Source organism: Astyanax mexicanus, chromosome 3 (genome assembly GCF_023375975.1).
Source record: "Astyanax mexicanus isolate ESR-SI-001 chromosome 3, AstMex3_surface, whole genome shotgun sequence".
NCBI classification, from domain to species: Eukaryota; Metazoa; Chordata; class Actinopteri; order Characiformes; family Acestrorhamphidae; genus Astyanax; species Astyanax mexicanus.
The window spans coordinates 54,935,324-54,957,298 of record NC_064410.1 but is presented as its reverse complement, the minus strand read 5'-3'; the positions used below and the strand labels follow the sequence as shown (position 1 = coordinate 54,957,298).

Below are 21,975 nucleotides of genomic sequence, written 5' to 3'. Positions count from 1 at the left end.
GAATTATTAATGTTAATAAACAATAGCAAAATTCTGTATTCCCCTAAACAAAACTAGCTAGAGTAAACAGCATGCTGAGGGGTGTGTAGAGCTCTGATTGGAGCCTGCAGTGCAGATTTGCCACAGCCTACTGTTCTTAGATGAGGCACAGGGCATGATACTGCAGTAGTAACAGGCCTAGCCACAGTGTAGGCTTCAGGAAACAACAGCAATAATGAAAACGTTATACTTGTTTCAGTTTCGGGTAGTAGTAGTAGTAGTACTCAATTAGCATTTGACACAAAACAAGAGCTGTTTGTTTACATACAGACACCTACAGAAAAAATACTTTTTTTTTTTTTTTAAAAGCGTGCACTCTGATCTAGTTTTAAATGTAGCAGCCACGTTTTAGGCTTCAGGACACAATAACAATAATGTACATTGTTATAATTGTTTGTTTCATGTATATTAGTAGTAGTTATACTCAAACTTGATGTAAAAAAGCCTTTTGTTTGCATACAAACACCTGAAAATACTGCTTTTTTTAAAAGCGTGCACTTTGATCTAGTTTTAAATGTAGCAGAATTTAAACAGTTTCACCTACAATAGCCTAAAGCCTAGCCACATTATAGGCTACAGGAAACATCAACAATACTGTAGCAGGTTATATGTTTTAGGTTTAAGTAGTAGTAGTAGTTGTTTTTATACTCAAACAACACTTAATGCAAAATAGAGCCTTTTTATTTACATACAGAGACATAAAAATACTGATTTAAAAATAGTATGCACTCTAATTTAGTGTTTAAATGTAACAGAATTTAAACTCTTTCACTAGATTTTTAAGAACCTAAGGCTGGGTGGTATAGAAAATACGAAAAAAAGTCTTGATATTGGTATATAAATGATTCTAAAAGTTTTAGTTATTCAGACCAAATAAATGTGAAAACTAATTTGTTTGCATAAAGTTGGTTGAAAGCTAGAATATAAGGCAAAAATGTGATATATTTGTTTCTATAGTTATACCGGGGTGTGTAGTCACTCTAAGTTTTAAATGTGTATTGGTAATCTTGTGTATTCATAAAATCTTGATTTTATGAAGTAATATCCAAAAAATTCCCGACGTACATATCATCTTTTGACAGTAGAAGCATTTAAACATCACTCTTGCTTAGTGAAAAAGACACTTGCTTTATGAAAATCATAAAGCTGAAATCATCAGATTATTAACTATTATAGTATAATAAATATTGTTATTATGTTCGACATGGCCCACAGGCTATCTTTAAACGCTTCAGGAAAATATAAATAGAAATAGGGGTTGTTTACATGTGTAACGCTATCTTTGCTTTTGTTAAAGATCACATAATGCCAACACTGATAATACTACACGTTTTAAATACAACTCTGATCTGGAAAGTAATGCACAGAGATTTCCAAATTCAAAGCGAGAGTAAAGAAAATGTGAAGCTAAAATAAGCACATATCATGAATTAATATTATTATTTTTATGTTAAAGGATGTTCACAGGTACATGCTACTATAGGTTTCAACACATTTATAATCTTCTGAAAGTTTATTTTTGTCACAGAGCTCATAACACACAAAAAATACACTATATAAAAAATATAAAGTTTAAATATATAATAAATTGATAAAATTTCAATATATATGTAAAATTCAAATTCTTCATAATAATGTTAGTACTATGTGTTACTATATTACTGTTAGACGAGGCCCAGAGGCTTATTACTGTATTACTGTACTGTATATTCAGCACTACTGCAGTTTGAGGCCTAGCTGCATTACAGGCTTCAGGAAACATACCAGACAAGGCTCAGTGCCAATAATGTACACGTTTTACCTGTTTTCCCTTCAGCTATTAGCAGTTGTAATCAAACCGTGCAGAGAAAATAAAGAAGGGCTTGTTCACGTGTGTAAAATATGTTTATTGTTTATTTCTTGCTAAACAGCTCACAACACAAATCTGTCTCAAAAATAATTGTGATAAACAATATTGTACATTTTATACCCTATTGTGCTACTGATATGATGATAAAATAATAGCATGATATGTCATATACACAGTAGGGCTGCACGATTCTAGGAATTCATTACAATATTTTTTTTGACGGCAATAATAATTGCAATATGAAAAAATACAGTAAATTTTCACCAGATTTGACCAGCAGTAAATTTTCCAGCATTTTATTGAATTACCGTATTTTTACAGACAGTGTCTTATGTATGAATTCTACCAGTCGTGTATTAAGGAGCCTTACTTACCCAAACAAACAGTTTTCGGGAGAGAAATCTGTGTAGATTAACATCAAGCACTCGTTTGACTTGCAGTAGAGGTTGGAAATATGGCCCTTAAATAATATCACAATATTCCAGGGTAACGTTGGGATAAGGATATTCTTGGTGATATGACAAAACATTACATTTTTACAAATTAATTAAAGAATTTAAAATGACAGCAAAATAAATATTGTGCATGATACGAAATTGCACACTACTAGAATGCACAAAAAATGAGTCATCCAATCAGAACTAAGGTAATTTACATAAACCCGTATTAAGAGTACAGTAGCAATAGGCAGTTTAATTCTGCACAATTAAAACAAGTTGGAATCTCAGTGTGGTGACACTTTTTGGTGCATAAACCCACAGAAACCAAAACAAAAAAAATGCAAAATGCTAAAGGAAATGAATGCGATGAAAGGATGTTGTCCTTTCACAAGAGCTGTAAAAAAAATGTAAATGCATTTTACTATGTAAATTTTAATGTATTTTAATGCTCCATTCAACTTTAGGAGAGTGGAAAAAATCGCAGTATTTTGTTTTGCAATACTGTATTGATTATGTTTTAACCATGCCTGCTTAAAATTTTATATAAACAGTCGCAAAATATTACTTTGCTACACCTGTTGTATCGTGCCAATACTTATCCCTACTCAACATGAGGTTTCCTTAAAGTTTCACATAATGATGTGAAGATACGTTTGCCTTGTCTGTTTAAATGGAAAATTTTGCAACCTCTCAGGGGATATTTCACAGTTTTGAAAGTAGAACTGCACTGTTCAGATGTTGGTATAGAAGTTATTTCAGTTGCACGCATTGTTTTTCTCCCTGCATTTAGATGAGACAATCTGTATGAGTTATATTAAGCTAGGGGTGCACAAGATATATCAGCATCGTCATTGCAATGTGTGCATGCAGTTTAGTTTCAGATTTCTCCTGAGCACTTCCAGCCAGTACTCTGTGTGTTCAATTCCATAAGCAGCACACTGATTTATTAAATATTATTATTATTAGAGATACATATCATATATCGGGAATATTTCTCATTTTTCCCCCAATTTACAAGGCCAGTTACCCAGCCCACTCATTAGGACTCCCCTCTATTACTGTGCCCAACACCAGGAGGGTAAAGACTAGCGCATGCCTTCTTTGACGCATATGAAGTCAGCCACCGCCTCTTTTTGAACTGCTGTTGATGCAGCATTACCAAGTATCATCGCAGCGCACTCGAAGGAAAGAGCAACGACTCTGTTCCAATACATCAGCTCACAGACGCCTCGTGCTGATCGACATCACCCTTTGGAGTGATGAGGGGAAAGAGTGCCATTTACCCACCCAGATGGTGCTCTTTCTCCAGATGGTGCTCTTGTGCTCTCTCAGGGCTCTGACAGCTGATGGCAAGCTACATAAATGGGATTCAAACCAACGTACTCCTGCTCATGGCAGCGCCCACTTCTGCCCATTATTTCTTAAAATATTGAGACGCAGTGCTTTAATCATATTGCACAGCCCTATTCCAGTATGTACAGTATCACAGAACAACAAAAATAAATATCTTGCAGCCCTACTCCCATCAGAAGATCTATGAAGATTTTTTAATGAGCACAGTGATGTAAACAGTTTAATTTTAACTATTTGTATGCATTTTAATAGTTACTGAGTAAAGAAACATGCACTGTGTAGATAATGGGCATCTAAGTAAAGGCAATGGTGCTTTAAACCTTATTTTGCTGCATGTCTGATGGCAGATAAGTAACAGTCAAAACAGTGGAGGAGGGGCTTGGTGTCAAAAGGTCAGGTGAACATGTTTGGTGTTTTGCTAGTGTGATTTTGACAAGTGCATTGACTGTTGTCAGACAGTTTCTGTTTGCAGAAATATATATGTGCTTGTCGTTGCAATCAAGCAAAATCCTTATCACATCTCCAAAACGATAATTTTACAGGAGAAGAAAAAACTTTATGGAAGTCTGTTCAATGTTCAATTTATTAACATGCTTTAATCGTTGTACAGAGTTAGATGCCAGCTTCCATCTGTAATTTACACTTTTTACAGAGCCTGCTGACGTATAAGCAGTATGTAAACACACCACCACCACTGCTGAGATCTGGTGAGATGGTAAAAAAAAAAAAAGTTTATTTATGCTGAAATATGAATTAATCTCTTTCCCACTTGTAAACTCAGTCCATTGACATCACTGAAATATACAGCTCTGGAAAAAAAAAATACTGATGAGTTTCTTTGGTTTTACCAAATTGAAAACCTCTGGAATGTAATCAAGAGGAAGATGGATGATCACAAGCCACCAAACCAAGCTGAACTGCTGTAATTTTGGCATTACGTTATCCAAAAGCAGTGTGTAAGACTGGTGGAGGAGAACATGCCAAGATGTATGAAAACTGATTTTTAAAAAAAACTGGGTTATTCCACCAAATATTGATATATGAACTGTTTCTGAAAGCTCTGCATCTTTTTTGTTATTTCAGCCATTTCTCATTTACTGAAACTAAATGCCCTGAATGACAATATTTTTATTTGTAATTTGGGAGAAATGTTGTTTGTAGTTTATAGAATAAAACAACAATGTTCCTTTTACTCAAACATGTACCTATAAATAGCAAAACCAGAGAGCTGTATATCTATTTTATGCATTGCACTTACATTTACATACATTGCACGTATATTTATATATTTGTGCATTGCACTTACTGTAATTAGGTCTTTGAGAAAGATGAGTAACAATAGATTGAAAGTGTGACAGTACAGGACAGTATGTTGGTACTGTTGCTGGCCTAAGCAGCTATTCTGACTGTACATAAACTAGAATAGATATTAGCCTGAGCTGCTGTTTGATGGACACCTTGAATAGCTTTTGGCATTTTCCATCTGCTTTATCAGTGCAGGGAACAGGTCTGTGGAGCTTGTTGTCATGGAGGTTGTGATGGCTATTCCAACAGACGGCTATGAAAACACGGTCTGACACACTCGACCGCTGTTGGGTGCGTGCCAGGTTTGCCCTTCAAAACAACTGTAGTGAGCACTCTCCAGCATTAAGCGCGGCTTCCTGCTCCAGCACTTTTCTAAATCAGCCTGCTGGAAGTGCTGCAGCAGTACCACTGTTTACGTACACAGTACTGAGGGCAGTTCTGGGGGGTGTTGTCTGTAAAGTTCAGGGTGTGAATGTGTGAGTGTGTAAGTGTTCACAATCAGGCTTGCAGCCACTGTTAGAATACTCCAGAACACTGCTGTGTTTTCCTGCCAAGTACTTTCACTTTTCGCTGCAAGATTTATTTGATAAACAGGTCATCACAAAGCCCCGAACCAAAACAGTACGAGAGGGGAAAACCCACACGTCATCTCATTTCAGCTTGAATCTGGTGGGGCTTGATGAGGGGAAAACACTAAAATGGGAACACCATGCTATTGGCAGGTCTGGGATTGTGAGCCTCTGCTTTATCGAGTGTGCGGAAGCCTGTGTCTGCAGGATCAACAGGTTTCCTGCAGAACTGAGGTGTGTGTGCATGTGCGTGTTTGTGTGTGTGTGTGTGTGCGCGAGCCGTGTGAATGCTTGTTTGGGGGTTGGGCGGCCACTCTCACATGTTTAGGAAGTAAACACACTCTTGTTCAGGAGTGCTGTGTATTAATTAAGCAATAATACACTTGAGATTCGTGCTATAACCTAGAATATTGGCACTGCTCTGCTGCGGTTGTAGATCAGTACAGCAGAGCCAATAAAACAGGTTATAGCACGAACCTCGAGTGTATTATTGTGATTATACCACAGTTCCTTTATCACTGTTTATTGAAAGATTTTGAGATAAAGAGAACAAGAAAAAACGATCTGTTTGGTTATAAACACTCTGTGAGTTTAAATAGTTGCATTGCTGCTCTGTTTATAGATGCGCTGTTTGGTTTGTAAGCGCTGCATCATTGCTAGGTTACTTGTATATGGTGGAGTAGTACATGGAGCGCTTCCGTTACAGTGCATTACCGGCTGGTAATGGTACTCATAGAATGCCTCTCAGCCAATCACATTGCAGGGTCGGAACTAACTGTGGTATAATGTACCTTTCGTGGAGCTGTGAACTGTAAACCACACTGACTATTAATACCAGATCATTACTGTACCTTGTTTCACAATTTTTGCAAATGCCCAAATATAGCTTGAATTCTATCTATCTGTTACCAAGTAATGGTAGATTTGTGGCAGGGGGGATATAAAGCCCACCAGCATTAAGCTAAAGAGCCGTGGAAAAAAACTGTGCTCTCTGGAACGATGGTGCTCCTTCCAATACTTTAAGTTACTTTTTTTTCTTTTCACATTTATGGCATTTAGCTCATGTTCTTATCCAGAAAAAAATGCAAGGTTACTTATATTACAGAGTTGGGCCAATGTAGTGCAGCATTTTCACTCAGACCGGGAATTGAACCCCAGTACCCCACATGATGTGATGGCTCACTGGCAGGTAGTGGTGTTATCCACTGCACCACACCAACCAGTTAGGGTAATTTGCAGATATGGATTTAAAGATGACTCCACTAATACTCACTAAATGCCATCAAATCCTCACAGCAATGTTCCAGAATCTAATAGTTTGTCTTTCCTGGACAGTAGAGACAGATACTCCAACAAAAGCAGAATAAACTCTTTTTATAATACCTTTGATTTAGTAAGAAGCACTGAATGAGATTGTCCCAATATTTTATCCATGTAATATAGCTTGGGGTCCACATGTTGGTGTAAAATTGAGCTGAAATCAGGGTACAAACACATCCAGCAACAAATATAAATGCTCATTTTGCCAAATCAGTGCGATTATCATGGACAGCATCCAGTTTATGAGTTTATGATCTGAAACAGATTAAATCATCTAGTGATTTTCCACACAGCAGTTTAGTCTGAAAGCTCTGTTAATTTCTTTTCTAAATAATGGAAACTTTTCTAGACTGCCCTTCTGAGAGCGTAATCTTCTGTGGATGAATGTGCACTGGAGAAGGATTAGGTTTGATGGTGCAGAATCATGGAAGAACAGGCGATATGAAAGAGAGTGTGATTCATTTATTTAGGTAACTTTATATAAACCAGAATATGCAGATTCATTGCTTTGCTTATTTGTTTCCAATTCCCAGGCAGTTGCTGGACTGTTGCTGCATGTTTTCTGTGTTGTCTAATGGGCTTTGTTTTTGTGAAGTTGTTGCTGTGGTGTTGCTAGGCAGTTGCTATGGTGTTTGTAGGCGGTTGCTGTGGTGTTGCTAGGTTCTTGGTTCTAATAAAGTACAGTATCTGTTATGATCCATAATAAATTCTACTAATTAATAGCATATTAGGTTCATCTGGGCCTGGGAAACTAGCCTAATGTGCACATATTGCATATATTTTTTGAAATGCTGTTTAATTAGGTTTATTACAGAGACCTGTGTAACATTATGATGCAGTTTACAGTCAGTTTTTTTGAGCTGAACTGTGAAAGGGAACTGATATCTCAGTTTGTTAGTGAAATTAGGGGTGTGTCATGTTGTGTAATACATATTTAATCATAAAATATATTTTTAGAAACATTAAACAAATACATGTTATGATAAAAGCCAAGTTGAAAAGCAGAAAGCGTCTTGTGTTTTGATATATTTACTACAAAGCTTTAAGCAGATGTTTGTAGTTTTTGTGCCTGCACTAACTATTTCCACTGTGGTACTGTGGTAATTTTTTGTTGTGTTTTTTTTTTGTTTCTACTGAATATATATGTATATATGAGAGATGCTGCGAAGTGGGCAGATACTGACATCCGATATTACGTGTATAAATCTGCCAATACCGATATACATTTTAAATCCTGCCGAGAGACCTGCAGGAACTCAGCATTAATTTATTAGTTAATACAATTAATTAATTAATACAATTTAATAAATAATACAAATATTTAAACATGTGAACATGTAAAAATCCTTGAATTTTAAAGCAGCATGGCGAATGTTGGCCAGTGTTGCTTGATCCTTCTCCTCTATACCAGCAGTTCTTTAGCAAGTAGCTTTCTAAAATATTGGCCTTATTGGCTGATTACAATGTTTCTTAAAAAAATATATAAAAAATATAAAAACGGTGTAGTCCCGATAATTCTGCAGCCCTAATATATAAACCGGGTGAGTCAAAAGTCTCAGCACAGCCTTTTAATTTCAGAAACAAATTATTGTGGCCATGTTCCAGACATGGCTTAAAAGATAGGCACCCTCAGCCATTACTTGATGGGTAATTTTTATTTTTGTTTATTTAACATTTTATTTTATTTTAACATTTATTTTGTATTTTGTTGCAGTATAATACTCCTAAAACCACTGAAATTGTTCAGTGTTTTGTCATATTACCAAGAATTACCAAGAATGTTGTAGACCACTCCTAACTAGAATAATTTGCAGTTTGATATTCTAATGATTTTTTTTTTTGTCTCACCCACCAGGTGCACGTTTCGCTTTCCCAGTACGATCATCAAGATTCAGTTTACTGCACTGTACCACAAGGAGGTGCTAAAGGAGGAGGCCCCCATTTCCCCAGTGAGACCCCTCTACCCACAGATTTCCCCACTGAAAATCAACATTCCTGAAACTTCAGACTTCAGAAGTATGATCAGTCCCCTGCCTTCACCCACAGGAACCATCAGGTACAGTGCATTTTGAGTTTAGGCATTAACCACAGTTAGCTTTCACACTTTCACACTGGTTTACTTATGAATCACATCACGCTTATGGAGCCTGATGTTTTTCTGAAACTACAGGCTAATCAACACCTTACAGTTTACACTGTGGGTCTGAATCTCGCACTGCAAAGCTTTCTCAATGGAGATTTATCAACATAATGTATGCTTAGGTTTAATTTCTGTCTGGGAAACTGACCCCTGTAAGTCCAAATATTAGTGCGCACCTTTTCTGCTGAGTGCATTCAGTTGCTTGTTACTATGTTGCACCATTTGCTGATACAAATGTGCAAATGCACACACACAGTTTGTCCAGTACCAGTAGGGAAGAGCTGCCAATAGAATAGGCAGGGTTCGTACGGTCATGAAATACATGGAATTTCAAATTAGTTTTGGAAAAATAAAAATAGGCAAGGCAAGGCAAGTTTATTTATATAGCACCTGTCATACACAAAAAGTGCTTTACAAATTAGAAAATGTAAAGAGAAGTCAAATTACAAATACATGTAACAATAAAAATGGAAATAAAAGAATAGATTAAGAGTAAAGGATGGATAAAACATGATTCAAACATGATTAAAACAAAGATAAGTCAAATTTAAAATACCCAGAACATTTTGGAAAAGTCCTGTAGATTTGCAATCTACAAATCTGTGTGTTTTTTTTTAATCTATCGACGAAGAAAAACTATTTTGAGCTAAGAAATACATCAGCTCAGAGTTAATTCAGTAATTTAGCCCTACACAATGGAACTCTCAGGATCTGACACACATTTTATTATAAAGATTGTGTGTAAACATTGCTTAAATTATTTACATATTTAATTTATATATATATATATATATATATATATATATATATATATATATATATATATATATATATATAAAATATTAATTTTAGCCCTACTGTAGTACATTTTTATTATAGTTTTAGTTGATTTTTGGTTTTATTATTCATGTCTGCACTCATTTTTTAAAAAATCGTATGGTCATGAAAATTTACCTTTAAAGGTATGAAAAAGTTCAGAAAATATATTGGTTAAAAAGTGTATGAACCCTGAATGGGGCTCTCTGTAGCAGATTAACTTAAACCTATTGGCACCACCACTGGATGATATTGTAAAAAAAAATATATTGTATCACAATATTTAAAGACATTTTAACAATACTCAATGCTTATCTTCTTTTGGCCTGCATACAAAATTCTTGATTTCACGTTCTGCAAGAGTCTGCTATTCAAATACCTTTAATGCATAGTACTGTGATTATTTAATATTTGCTGCACATCATCCAGTTAATCAGGATTTATACACTCCCTGTAATGAAATTTACAGCTGCATCAGATTTATTCTTCTTATTAATTTTTTTTATTTAATACATCAAAGTGTGTTGTTTTTAAATTGGTGTCGCTGCATTAGTATTCTTTCATTGTATCATAGACCTAAATCAGTTGCATACAATTGTCTTTTTTTTTTTTTTTTTTTTTTTTTACAAAAAATAGCTTATCACAATTGTTTCTTGGACAGTATATGTGTATAATCGTCCAATAAAAATGTTTATTGTGACAGTTTTGTACAGGCTGTATAGTAAGTGTATTATAAGAATTTTAGTCTAAAATGAAATTGAGTCAGTTTGTGATGTTTAAATCAGTCTTCTTACTTTATAGAAGCCATCAAACCAAGCTGAACTGCTTGAATGTTTGCACCAGTAGTGGTGTAAAGTTATCCAAAAGCAGTGTGTAAGACTGGTGGAGGAAAACATGACGAGATGCATGAAAACTGTGATTAAAAAACAGGGTTATTCAATCAAATATTGATTTCCGAACTCTTAAATTCTTGTTTTCTTAGCATTATTTGATAAGCTCTGGATCTTTTTTTTTTTTGTTATTTCAGCCATTTCTTATTTTCTGCAAATAAATGCTCTAAATGACAATATTTTTATTTGGAATTTGGGAGAAATGTTGTCTGTAGTTTATAGAATAAAACAACAATGTTCATTTTACTCAAACATAAACCTATATATAGCAAAATCAGAGAAACTGATTCTGAAACTAAAGTGATCGCTAAATTCTTTTCCAGAGCTGTATATTGTGTGCTTGTATGTAAAAATGTTTTTTTTTTGTTTGGTTGTTTTATATTTTTAGCTGTATTTGCCCTGTTGGGAAGCAGGGCTTCCATATATTATCAAATAATAGATATTAGAATAAAGGATTTGCATTTAAAACAAATCACAGCCTGTGACTGCAGGGCCTGTATTCGGGCGTTAGGCTGCACATGGTGAAGGAAGTGACTCGGCAATAAAAGCACTGTTGTTTTTCCACGTGTGCAGTGTTTAGAGTGTGTGTGGTTTCTGTGTGTATGTGTGTAAGGGGAAGTCTGCCCCCTGCGGCCCCTCACCGTGTGTGGCTGTGAATGTGAGCGGTCTGTGTGTGTGTGTGTGTGTGCGTGCCTTATATGGAGTGTGCAGAGCTCGGAGCGCTGTGATTGGTGGGATGGAAAGTGTTGTGGTTTGATGTTTTGAGTCGCGGATAGTTTCCTTTTTCTGAGGGCTCCTAGTAGCCCTACCCCCCACCCCTCCCCCTCCGCCCGCCTGACCTGCTCCTACACCCAAAACAAACTGCATGCTGCTCACTATCCTTCCTGAACTCTCCCTCCTCCACTCCCAGCTCTCAGCAGAGCGGGAGAAGCTGGGCTTTATTCAGCCTGTCCGACTCGTTCTGCGCTGCTGAGCTGAGCTTTTCACTGGGTTTTCACTGGGTTTCGCTTAGTTTTTCCTGCAGACGTGCTGGGAGAGGTCAGAAGTTGTTTGAGGGACAGAGAGGAGACGGTTTGGGACGGTTTCTGGACCTCCTTCTGCCTGCTGGACAAACAGCAGATGTGCCGAAAGCTTGGAATTCCAGGTCGCCTCACAAACAGTGTGAACAGGCTTTGAGGCGCTGCCATGTACAGTACAGCCGCTGACTAATCCCTCCTTTTGTACATATTTACTTTATGTCTCAATTTGAACCTCCTGCTTCCCGGTGGACACTGTTTGTTTCAGATCTTACTCAGTCCCTCACCATAATTACAATATCCTCTTTTTTTAGGGGTGTGCATGGGCAAGATTTCTGCTATAGCCCAGGAGTTTAAGCTCACATTTAATGTATTGCGATATATTGTGATACATCCCAATACATTACGATTGTTTTAATCTGACATTAGAACAAAAACTATTATAGTGAGAAATAGGGCTGCATCGATTAGTCGATATAATCAACAGTGTCGATTATTTGAATTTGTCGACTACAAATTTCATTGTTGACTAATCATTAATTTGTAACAGTACTGCATTACATGAAGTGATAGGCACAGAAGCACAATGGGAGGTGGGTAAATGGCTCACTCTAAAAGTGCCCAAACACTACAGATTACATAATTACTCACTAAATATCAGTTATTTTCATGTTTAAACAACATCTAGACATTTTAATTCCTCTTAAATCTAATGTTCAGCTCTGTCTATTGTTTTATCATTCTATCATATAGATGGAGATGGCAGAAATAATCGTTGACTTATCAACTAATCGAAAAAATTATCGTTAGATAACCAGTGGCAGTGTTGTGCTCTGTCTTTAGATCCCATTCAGATTTGCCAAATTTGCAGTTTACCCGAAGAATTGGGCTGCTTTGAAAATATAGTAAAATTCAAATGGGTGCAGTGTGCGATGTTTTGGGCTCCTTTTAAAAATTAAAAAAGCCGAAAAGCCTTCACTGCAAACGGTTCAAGATTATGTATAAAAACAATATAAATGACGCTTAAAGTCGAATCGAGCCGAGTGGTCCAACGGTCATCCCGTTCATGTAGCTTGCCATCTGCTGCCGAGCCCTGAGTGAGCACAATTGGCCTTGCTCTCTCTCTGGGTGGGCAGATGGTGCTCTTTTCCCTCATCACTCCTAGGGTGATGTCGATCAGCACAAGGTGTCTGTGAGCTGATATAGTAGAACCCAGTGGCTGCGCTTTCCTTTCAGCTGTGATGCTACTTTGTAATGCTACATCAGCAGCAGTTCAAAAAGAGGTTCAGTCTGACTTCACATGTGTCGGAGGAGGCATGTGCGAGTCTTCACCGTTCTTATGTTGTGGCATCAGTTCTAATGAGGGTATACAGCTGAGTAGCAGCTGATTGGGAGGGACAAATGGCCCAGCTAAATTGAAAGAAAAATGTGAGGAAATTAGAAATAAATGTATAAAAAAGTTAAAATGATCAGTGGTATCATGCAGTACATTTAAAAAGGAGTTCTAGAAGTTATTTTTCCTTTTTATCCTGTTTGTTTTTAATGTCTGTGACAACTTTACATAATCTTAGTTTAAGCCCCTAAAAGACAGGTTTTCGACAGACTTCGTGTTGGATATTTTTTTAGCTGGACCTGGCAACCTTGAACACAGCTATCTAGTGGTTCAAACTCCTCTAAATTAATCCTTCTCTGACACCAATCTGTACATCTAATCTGATCATTAAAAATCAATATCTATTTTCTTACATCCCTACTTTTTGTTCAATACATGTACATGACCTAAATAATTTTTTGCAGATTTTGTTTTAAGCAAGAAAAATGATTTACATATTATAATTATATTCCAATTACAAGGGTGTAATTTCCTTACAGTTTATAATTATTTATATAATGTTAGTATATCATTGGCATAAAATAGTCTCAAAATGACAATAATATAAATTAGTAGTGTTAGTATTTACAAATTATACAAATCTAGTTATCATGACTGGCATAGTGCTGATGTTTTTATGAATGATGGAAGATTTAAGAGTTTTATTATCATATACATAGTAAATAATGAAATTCTTACTTTGTTAATCCTCCTTTAAAACATAAGTTATCAGGATAACGTCATTTAAAATCTATAATTTTTTTCTTAACATTTATAGTTTAAAATTAAAACAATTATATTTAAGCAATAGACATAAATAGGTAGCATAGTACTGCCGATATTGGAGCAAAGGAGCACGGCCATGAATTGGAGATGATTCATTCTAAATTTGAGGTGGGCAATATTGATGATATAATATTTTGATGTTTTCTTATTATATGGATATTATACTATCAGAACTGTAAGCACTGGGTCAGTGCTCAAAGTACAGTTAGCCAACTGTGCATTTTTTTTTATTACAGAGAGCATAATTAATCCAGTTAAACTGCATGTATTGCAGAATTTTAATATGGATGTATGATATCTTTACCCGATTATTCAGCCACATACTATGGTTTATAATGTTTCTGCTCAGAAGCAAATATTTAAAGTGAATTACTGTTTTGTTTGAAGGTGATTTTTGATCACTTTGATCAGTGCAGTTAATGATTAAGCTATTGACGAGGTCTCCCCTTCTGTTAATCAATAGTTGAATTGACCTTTTGGAATTCTCTGAGGTTGTTGGACCTTACCTCATATTACCTCCTCCTGTAGCAGCATCATTAATACTGCTGTAAACATGCCTGTACGACAAGAAGACCCACAGCTTTGTGTGTGTGTGTGTGTGTGTCAGTCAGAGAGTAAATGGCTGCATGCACAGTGTGTGATTGGAGTACACAGAGGTCATATGGAGGACTTCCTCAATTGACTCAGATTCAGTGTAGTTGCCTTGGCTTATTTAAAAAGTGTTTGTTGTAGTAAATGTGTTTTTTTTTGTTTGTTTGTTTAAACCAATCAATAACTTGTATATAACATTATATAAGTGTTTTAAAACTAACAATACATTTCATGATCAACTGACTGAAATTAACCTTTAGAAAGTTCACATTTAGGCAGTTGGAAGCAATCATGAATATATATTTTTACCTATTGTATCTATAATTTTGGAAAACTACAAAAAAATAATATCCAGTTTAATATTCAGTTCCACCAGCAACTCTCTTAATTTACTCTATTTAAACTTTGAAGTTGAAATGTTTCCTCCAGAAGAACACCGAAAATTGTTCATCTAATAAATGTAAAATCACATTTTACTGTATATATTTTTCTAGTGTAGTGAGGATGCTTTAGATATTGTACGTTCAGCAGCACTGAGTGTTAATCTATTGAACTGAGGTGTTTGTTGTTTGTGTGTAGTTGTAAAGAAGTGTTTGTGTGGTGGTGGTTGTGATGTTATATGGAGGTTTGTCGTTGTGAGAAGGTGTGTAGATGTGAGGTGGTTTGTGTGATGTGTAGTTCTGAGGCTGTGTGTAGTGATGAGGAGGTGTTTTGTTGACGTGTCTAGTTATGAGGACTTGTGTAGTTGTGAGAAGGTGTTTGTGTGGTGTGTAGTTATAAGGAGGTGTATAGCTGTGAGGAGGTGTGTATATGTGGTTTGTAGTTGTGAAGAGGAGGTGTTTGTGTGTCGTGATGATGTAATGAGGAGATATTGTTATGAGGAGCTGTGAGGAGATGTTTGTGTGATGAGTAGGTGCGTAGTTATGAGGTGTTTGTGTAGTTGTTTGGAGGTGTTTGTGTGGTGAGAAGGTGTTGTAGTTATGAGGAAGTGTTTGTATGTTAGTGATGTTGTGCAGATTTCTTTTTGTAGCTGTGAGGAGGTGAGTAGTTGTGAGGAGGTGTTTGTGTAGTTTTGAGGAGGTGTTTGTGTGAGCAGGTGTGTAATGAGGTTTGTGATGGTTGTAATGTGAGGAGGTGTGTGGTGGTGAGGAGGTGTTTGTTATGCGGATGTCTGTTTGTAGCTGTGAGGTAGCGTGTAGTTGTGAGGTGTGTAGTTATGAGGAGGTGTTTGTGTGGTGGTGATACTATGAGTAGGTATTGTTATGAGGAGGTGTTTGTGTGGTGGTGATAGTGGTGGTGTTATGAGGAGGTGTTTGTGTGATGTGTAGTGGTGAGGTGGTGTTTGTGTGGTCCTGGTAGTGGTGTTGTTATGAGGAGGTGTTTGTGTGGTGGTAATACTATGAGTAGGTATTGTTATGAGGAGGTGTTTCTTTAGCTTTGAGGTGGTGTGTAGTTGGGAGGAGGTGTTTGTGTGGTGGTAGTGGTATTGTTAAGAGGAGGTGTTTTTGTAGTTGTGAGGAGGTGTTTGTGTAGTTATGAGAAGGTGTTTCTGTAGCTGTGATGAGGTGTGTAGTTGTGAGGAGGTGTTTGTGTGGTATGTAGTTGTGAGGAGGTGTTTGTGTGAGCAGGTGTGTAATGAGGAGGTGTGTGTGATGGTGGTGATGTGAGGAGGTGTGTGGTGGTGAGGAGGTGTGTAGTGCTGAGGAGGTGTTTATGTGGTGGTGATGTTATATGGATGTCTGTTGCGTGTAGTTGTGAGTTGTGTAGTTATGAGGAGGTGTTTGTGTGGTGGTGATACTATGAGTAGGTATTGTTATGAGGAGGTGTTTCTTTAGCTTTGAGGTGGTGTGTAGTTGGGAGGAGGTGTTTGTGTGTTCGTGATAGTGGTGGTGTTAAGAGGAGGTGTTTCTGTAGTTGTGAGGAGGTGTTGGTGTGATGTGTAGTGGTGAGGTGGTGGTGTTATGAGGAGGTGTGTAGTTGTGAGGAGGTGTTGGTGTGGTGTGTAGTGGTGAGGTGGTGGTGTTATGAGGAGGTTTGTAGATGTGAGGAGGTGTTGGTGTGATGTGTAGTGGTGAGCAGGTGTTTGTGTGGTCCTGGTAGTGGTGGTGTTATGAGGAGGTGTGTAGTTGTGAGGAGGTGTTGGTGTGATGTGTAGTGGTGTGGAGGTATTTGTGTGGTCCTGGTGGTGGTGGTGTTATGAGGAGGTGTGTAGTTGTGAGGAGGTGTTGGTGTGATGTGTAGTGGTGTGGAGGTATTTGTGTGGTCCTGGTAGTGGTGTTATGAGGAGGTGTGTAGTGGTGAGGAGGTGTTGGTGTGATGTGTAGTGGTGTGGAGGTATTTGTGTGGTCCTGGTAGTGGTGTTGTTATGAGGAGGTGTGTAGTGGTGAGGAGGTGTGGGTGAGTGTGTTTATTTCTGTTGGACTCTCTGAGAGGTGTTATTACAATCAGCAGCAGTTGTTATGAAAGTGCTGCCTCAGGCTGGACTTCAACCCTCCGGGCTGGCTGTGCCCTCCTCCTCTTCTTCTTCCTCCTCCTCCTCCTCCTCCTTTAGACAATGCCTTCCCCACAGAGCTCTACTCTCCACCCACAGCCAACAATGGAGTCAGCGGCACAACAACGCTGACCTCCTGCGCTCCATTACAGTCTGCTGCCCTCAGGATGCCAGCCAGAAAAATACAGCGGCGGTGTGGGGATGCTGCGTTTCTAAATCTTGCTGGTCTTTTTTTAATAACAGAGGAAGTTTATTTGAAGAATACAAAACAGTTATTGTCAAAAAGACATAAAGAATTAAAAGTTTTAGAAAAATATGGGCAACTCTTGGTTACATTTATTGAGCTACACACACACATGTAACACATGTGTAACACATGTAACATATGTGTAGTGCAACATGCCAGACGTCTCAGCATGGAGTTGAGGAGGTACCTAATAGTTTACTGATGATCAGTGATGGTTTGGAGAGACATGTCATCTGCTGGTGTTGATCCACTGTGTTTTATTATCAAGTCTAAAGTCAGTGCAGTTTTGTTTTCCCACAAAATCTTACAGCACTTCATGCTTTCCTCTGCTGACACCTTTTATGGAGATGAGGATTTCATTTTCCAGCAGGACTTGGCACACTGACGAAAGTACTAATTGTTCTTTTGCAATAGAATCGTAACATGCCTCCTTCTGGGTGCAACTATTTTTTTATTTTGACTGTATTAACAGCATGTTCTGCTCTGTTCTGTTAGGGAGTTTGGAGTTAAATAGTTTGAGTACAGATCCAGTAGCAGTGGTCAGAGGAAGGACTGGTGTAGAAGAATCACTGTCTCATGGCATACAGCAGATCTTCTTAACTGGGTCACCTCTATTTCTGAGAGTGGAGGTCTGTTCCGCTGAGGCTGGCAGCACAGTCACGCCTCCCGTACGCAGAATTTGCCAGAACACGAACGAACAGTCTGAGACAAAACGTGGCAAGCAGGCTGTGTTTATATATCTCTCTGTTCTCCTGAGCTTTGGTGAAAATGACCATTACAAGCTCTTGGAAAGTGTTGTTTTAAGGGGCCGTGTTGCCAGTTGCTTCATAAACTCCTCCTCCTCGTTGTCTTGTGATGGTTGTGGGGCCATCTACTGGAGAGCACAGCAGGTCTGAGTCTTCTAGGATGGTTTTTGCAGATATTTTGATTATATATATATTGTCAGATAGATAATTGCAATAAACAATACTATGGTAATTTTAAGTACATTTTATATGATTGATTAATGTAGTAATAATTATTAAATTAAGAACACATAACGTAACATATATTTATGTCATCTTGTTATATTAGAGAACAAATTTCTTTCTCTCTTGTAATTTATAAGTTATAATGTAAAATATGTATCTACTACATACAGCTTTGAAAAAAAATAAGAGCCCACTTCAATTTCTGAATCAGTTTCACCAATGTTGCTATTTATAGGAATATGTTTGAGTAAAATAGACATTGTTGTTTTATTCTGTAAACTACTGAAAACATTTCTCCCAAATTCTAAATAAAAATTTTGTCGTTTAGAGCATTTAATTGCAGCAAATGAGAAATGGCTGAAACAACAAAAAAGATGCAGCTATTTGAGCTTTCAGACCTCAAATAATGCAAAGAAAACAAGTTCATATTCATAAAGTTTTGAGAATTCAGAAATCAATATTTGGTGGAATAACCCTGTTTTTTTAATCACAGTTTCCATGCATCTTGGCATGTTCTCCTCCACCAGTCTTACACACTGCTTTTGAATAACTGTATGCCACTCCGGGTACATCCATCTTCCTCTTGATTATATTCCAGAGGTTTTCAATTTAATAACATTAAAGAAACTCATACTTTTTAAGTGGTCTCTTATAGGAGTGGGCGATATGGCTCTAAAATAATATCACGATATTTCAGGGTGTTTTTGCCCCCATACTTATTATTGACCCCCTGAGAGAACAACAGTTTTCTTCTTTCTCCTAACATACATCTCTCTCTTCTGTCCAGTGTGCCCAACTCCTGTCCGGCAAGTCCTCGGGCTGCCGGTTCCTCAGGGTACCGTTGTGGACGCAACATCACCTCAGACCTGCAGCTGGCTGCCGAGTACGCAGCCAAGGCCGTGTCGGAGCAGCGCACTGAACCATCCGGGGGAGACAGCCCCAAGGTGAGGCATCGATCCCTCACTCCAGGTCCACTCCTCATTCTCTCACGATCAGAACTGTGGGTCAACAGAGCACAGGGCCATCAATTTACATGACTGTTGGTTCGATACTTTGGCTTGGTAAGCTGGCATTGCAAAGACCCTTAACCCTGTGTTTTCAGTGACCTGGTGAGTTAATAGTGGAGGCCATATTTCATCTGTGCTCAGTTAAATATGGATAATATGGCTTGCTCTTTGTTTTTGCTTTAATCTGCTGCCCTTTCCTGATTGGATGTTCGGGTTCGATTACGTGGACTAAATAAATTTTTTTTTTTTTTTCTCTTCTTCTCCCTAGGATGAGTCTAAGCCGCCGTACTCGTACGCACAGCTGATTGTGCAGGCCATATCATCTGCTCAGGACCGACAGCTGACACTAAGTGGCATCTATGCCCACATCACTAAGCATTACCCCTACTACAGGACCGCAGATAAGGGCTGGCAGGTCAGTTTTACCCCTAAACACACTCTCAGAACATCTCTGTCTGTCCATTTTTCTCTCTCTTTCTATCTTTCTATCTCTCTCTATATCTCTGTTTTTGTCACAGTGACTTTAGTTTTAGACAGGATATTGTCCTTGAAATTATTGTAATAGAGTCAATGTTACTGTGATATATAGGTCATTTTAACCCTTTCAGATCTGAATTATATTCAAGTGATGGAAAAATATAAGAGAGCTGTTTTTGTTCGTAATGCTCACAAAATAAGACACTACTATCCTAGTATAAAATCAATATAAAAATAAATCAACTAAATCAACTAAATTCATATTTTTATACATAAACTACACAAAACGTGTTCTAAATCACAAAGAATTCATGTATTAATTTGCCTCATTTGTGCTGTAGTGCTGACATGCCCTAATGTCTTAAGTTTCAGATTTTTACAATTATTCTGCCTTCACTTATTTTCTGCCATGTACTGTTCAATAATATTAATTCAGTAATTCTTGTATGTTTTTTTTTTTTTTGATGTAATGTAAATCTGGCTATTGTGCTTAGTTGTTTTAAAATTTCCTGATTAATGGACCAATAGAAATGCTTGTTCAGTGCAGTAAGTCACAGTACGTTTAGTGCTTTTGTTCTCAGTCAGCACGTTGTTTTGTGGTTAGCTTCACTTAGTCAGTGCTGAGCAAGAAGTACACAGGTAATCCGGTGCTGAAGCTGTTAGTCACATTACATTTCCTGCTTTTTTTTCTCACTTCACATATTAGGTTTAGCAAGAATGCACTAACCATGAGCTAATGTTTTTTTTAAATAAGTATTACAGCACTAAAGCAGTGTGGGGGGGGAGTTGTCACAACTTTAGAAACAATAAAAACATCGGTATTGGTGTTCATGGCAGCATTCTGACTTGAAAGCCATTCTCTCTTGCATTTCAGTCTTTGTATTTATATACAGTATGTAATGTTTAAAGTTGCAGTTTATGTGCATGACCTAAAAATGCTGCACCTTTAGTATTTCATTACTTTTTTGTTACATTATTATTATTATTATTATTACTTTTTTTATTAGATTTTATATATAGATTTAGTTTGATAAACCAGTCTTTTCACACACAATTGCAGAGTTCTTTGTATAGTTGAATATGTAGAACAATAAATGCATAATATATAATTTATTTAAACAAATAATTGATTATTCAAGTTATGATTAAATCTTTGAGAGTTGCACACTTTAAGATTTGTCCTGTTAACACTCAGTCCATGTCCACATGAGTCTTCAGTTAATTTGGCCTCTATTAAAGCCATGCATGTTTTAATTTCCCACGTATCTGAACACTTCCTTACCCCTAAAAGACTGTACCTAACATAACCGCCCCTGGAAGGAAAATAGCCAATGTGCTGTCTTGGCATTAAGCTTCCATTATTAGTACTTTTTAAATTTCCCAGTAAATAGTTTTTGGACAGTTTACTACAACATAAACAATTGAAGTCTATATTTTATAGCATTACCACAGTATTGTTTGTAAGGCTTTTAACACGATACGAATACTTTTATATGAATCACTGTTGCTGTGTTGTTAATTTATTGAATCAGAGCACCACAGTAACTCCTCTGAAGCCGTTCTACTGTGCGCTTTATGATTCTGCTGTATCAGTTGACCTGTGTTGCTGTGTGATGCTTACAGAACTCCATCAGACACAATCTCTCTCTGAACCGCTACTTCATCAAAGTGCCGCGCTCGCAGGAGGAGCCGGGTAAAGGCTCGTTCTGGAGAGTTGACCCGTCATCCGAGGCCAAGCTGGTGGAGCAGGCCTTCCGTAAGCGCCGCCAGAGGGGCGTGTCCTGCTTCCGCACACCTTTCGGCCCGCTCTCCTCCAGGTACACCACCTCATCATAACCATGCACACACCTCTGTCCTACTTTCTTTCCTCACACACAGACACACACACACATTCTTTTTCAGAGAGCGACTGCTCAGTTTATTCTATTTTCTGCTTCTCTTCCTGCTCTTCCTGCTGGTCTTTTTTATCTGGCAGAACAAAGTAAGTCCCGTCTGTGTAAGCTACACATTCCCAAATGATCACAAATGTATCTTGGACATGTCATGCTGTGCAGCAGCTTCTTGTCTGCTGGTCTCCTGCAGTAGAGTATGTGTGTAAGAATGAGTGTATATGATTGTGTGTATATGTTAGAGCTGCAATAATTAGTCAACATAATTGACAATATTAATTATACAAATTTGTCGACTCTATATTTCAGTGTCACAGACATCCCACCCTGCAAAAACTGATTTCATAGAGATAAAGCCATACTATAGTAGAAAAACTATTTAAAAAAATATATAAATATATATATAT

General features: G+C 37.3%; 1 protein-coding gene across 1 annotated transcript in view; it reads left to right on the top strand.

Moving 5' to 3' along the window:
- The window catches only part of foxk1 (forkhead box K1), a 39,147-nt gene that overhangs the window by 2,204 nt on the left and 14,968 nt on the right, over positions 1 to 21,975 (top strand). The window contains exons 2-5 of the mRNA XM_007247819.4: positions 8,731 to 8,931; positions 18,983 to 19,139; positions 19,471 to 19,617; positions 21,303 to 21,496. Coding sequence (XP_007247881.3) covers positions 8,731 to 8,931; positions 18,983 to 19,139; positions 19,471 to 19,617; positions 21,303 to 21,496 — 699 coding nt within the window. The remainder of the gene's footprint in view (positions 1 to 8,730; positions 8,932 to 18,982; positions 19,140 to 19,470; positions 19,618 to 21,302; positions 21,497 to 21,975) is intronic.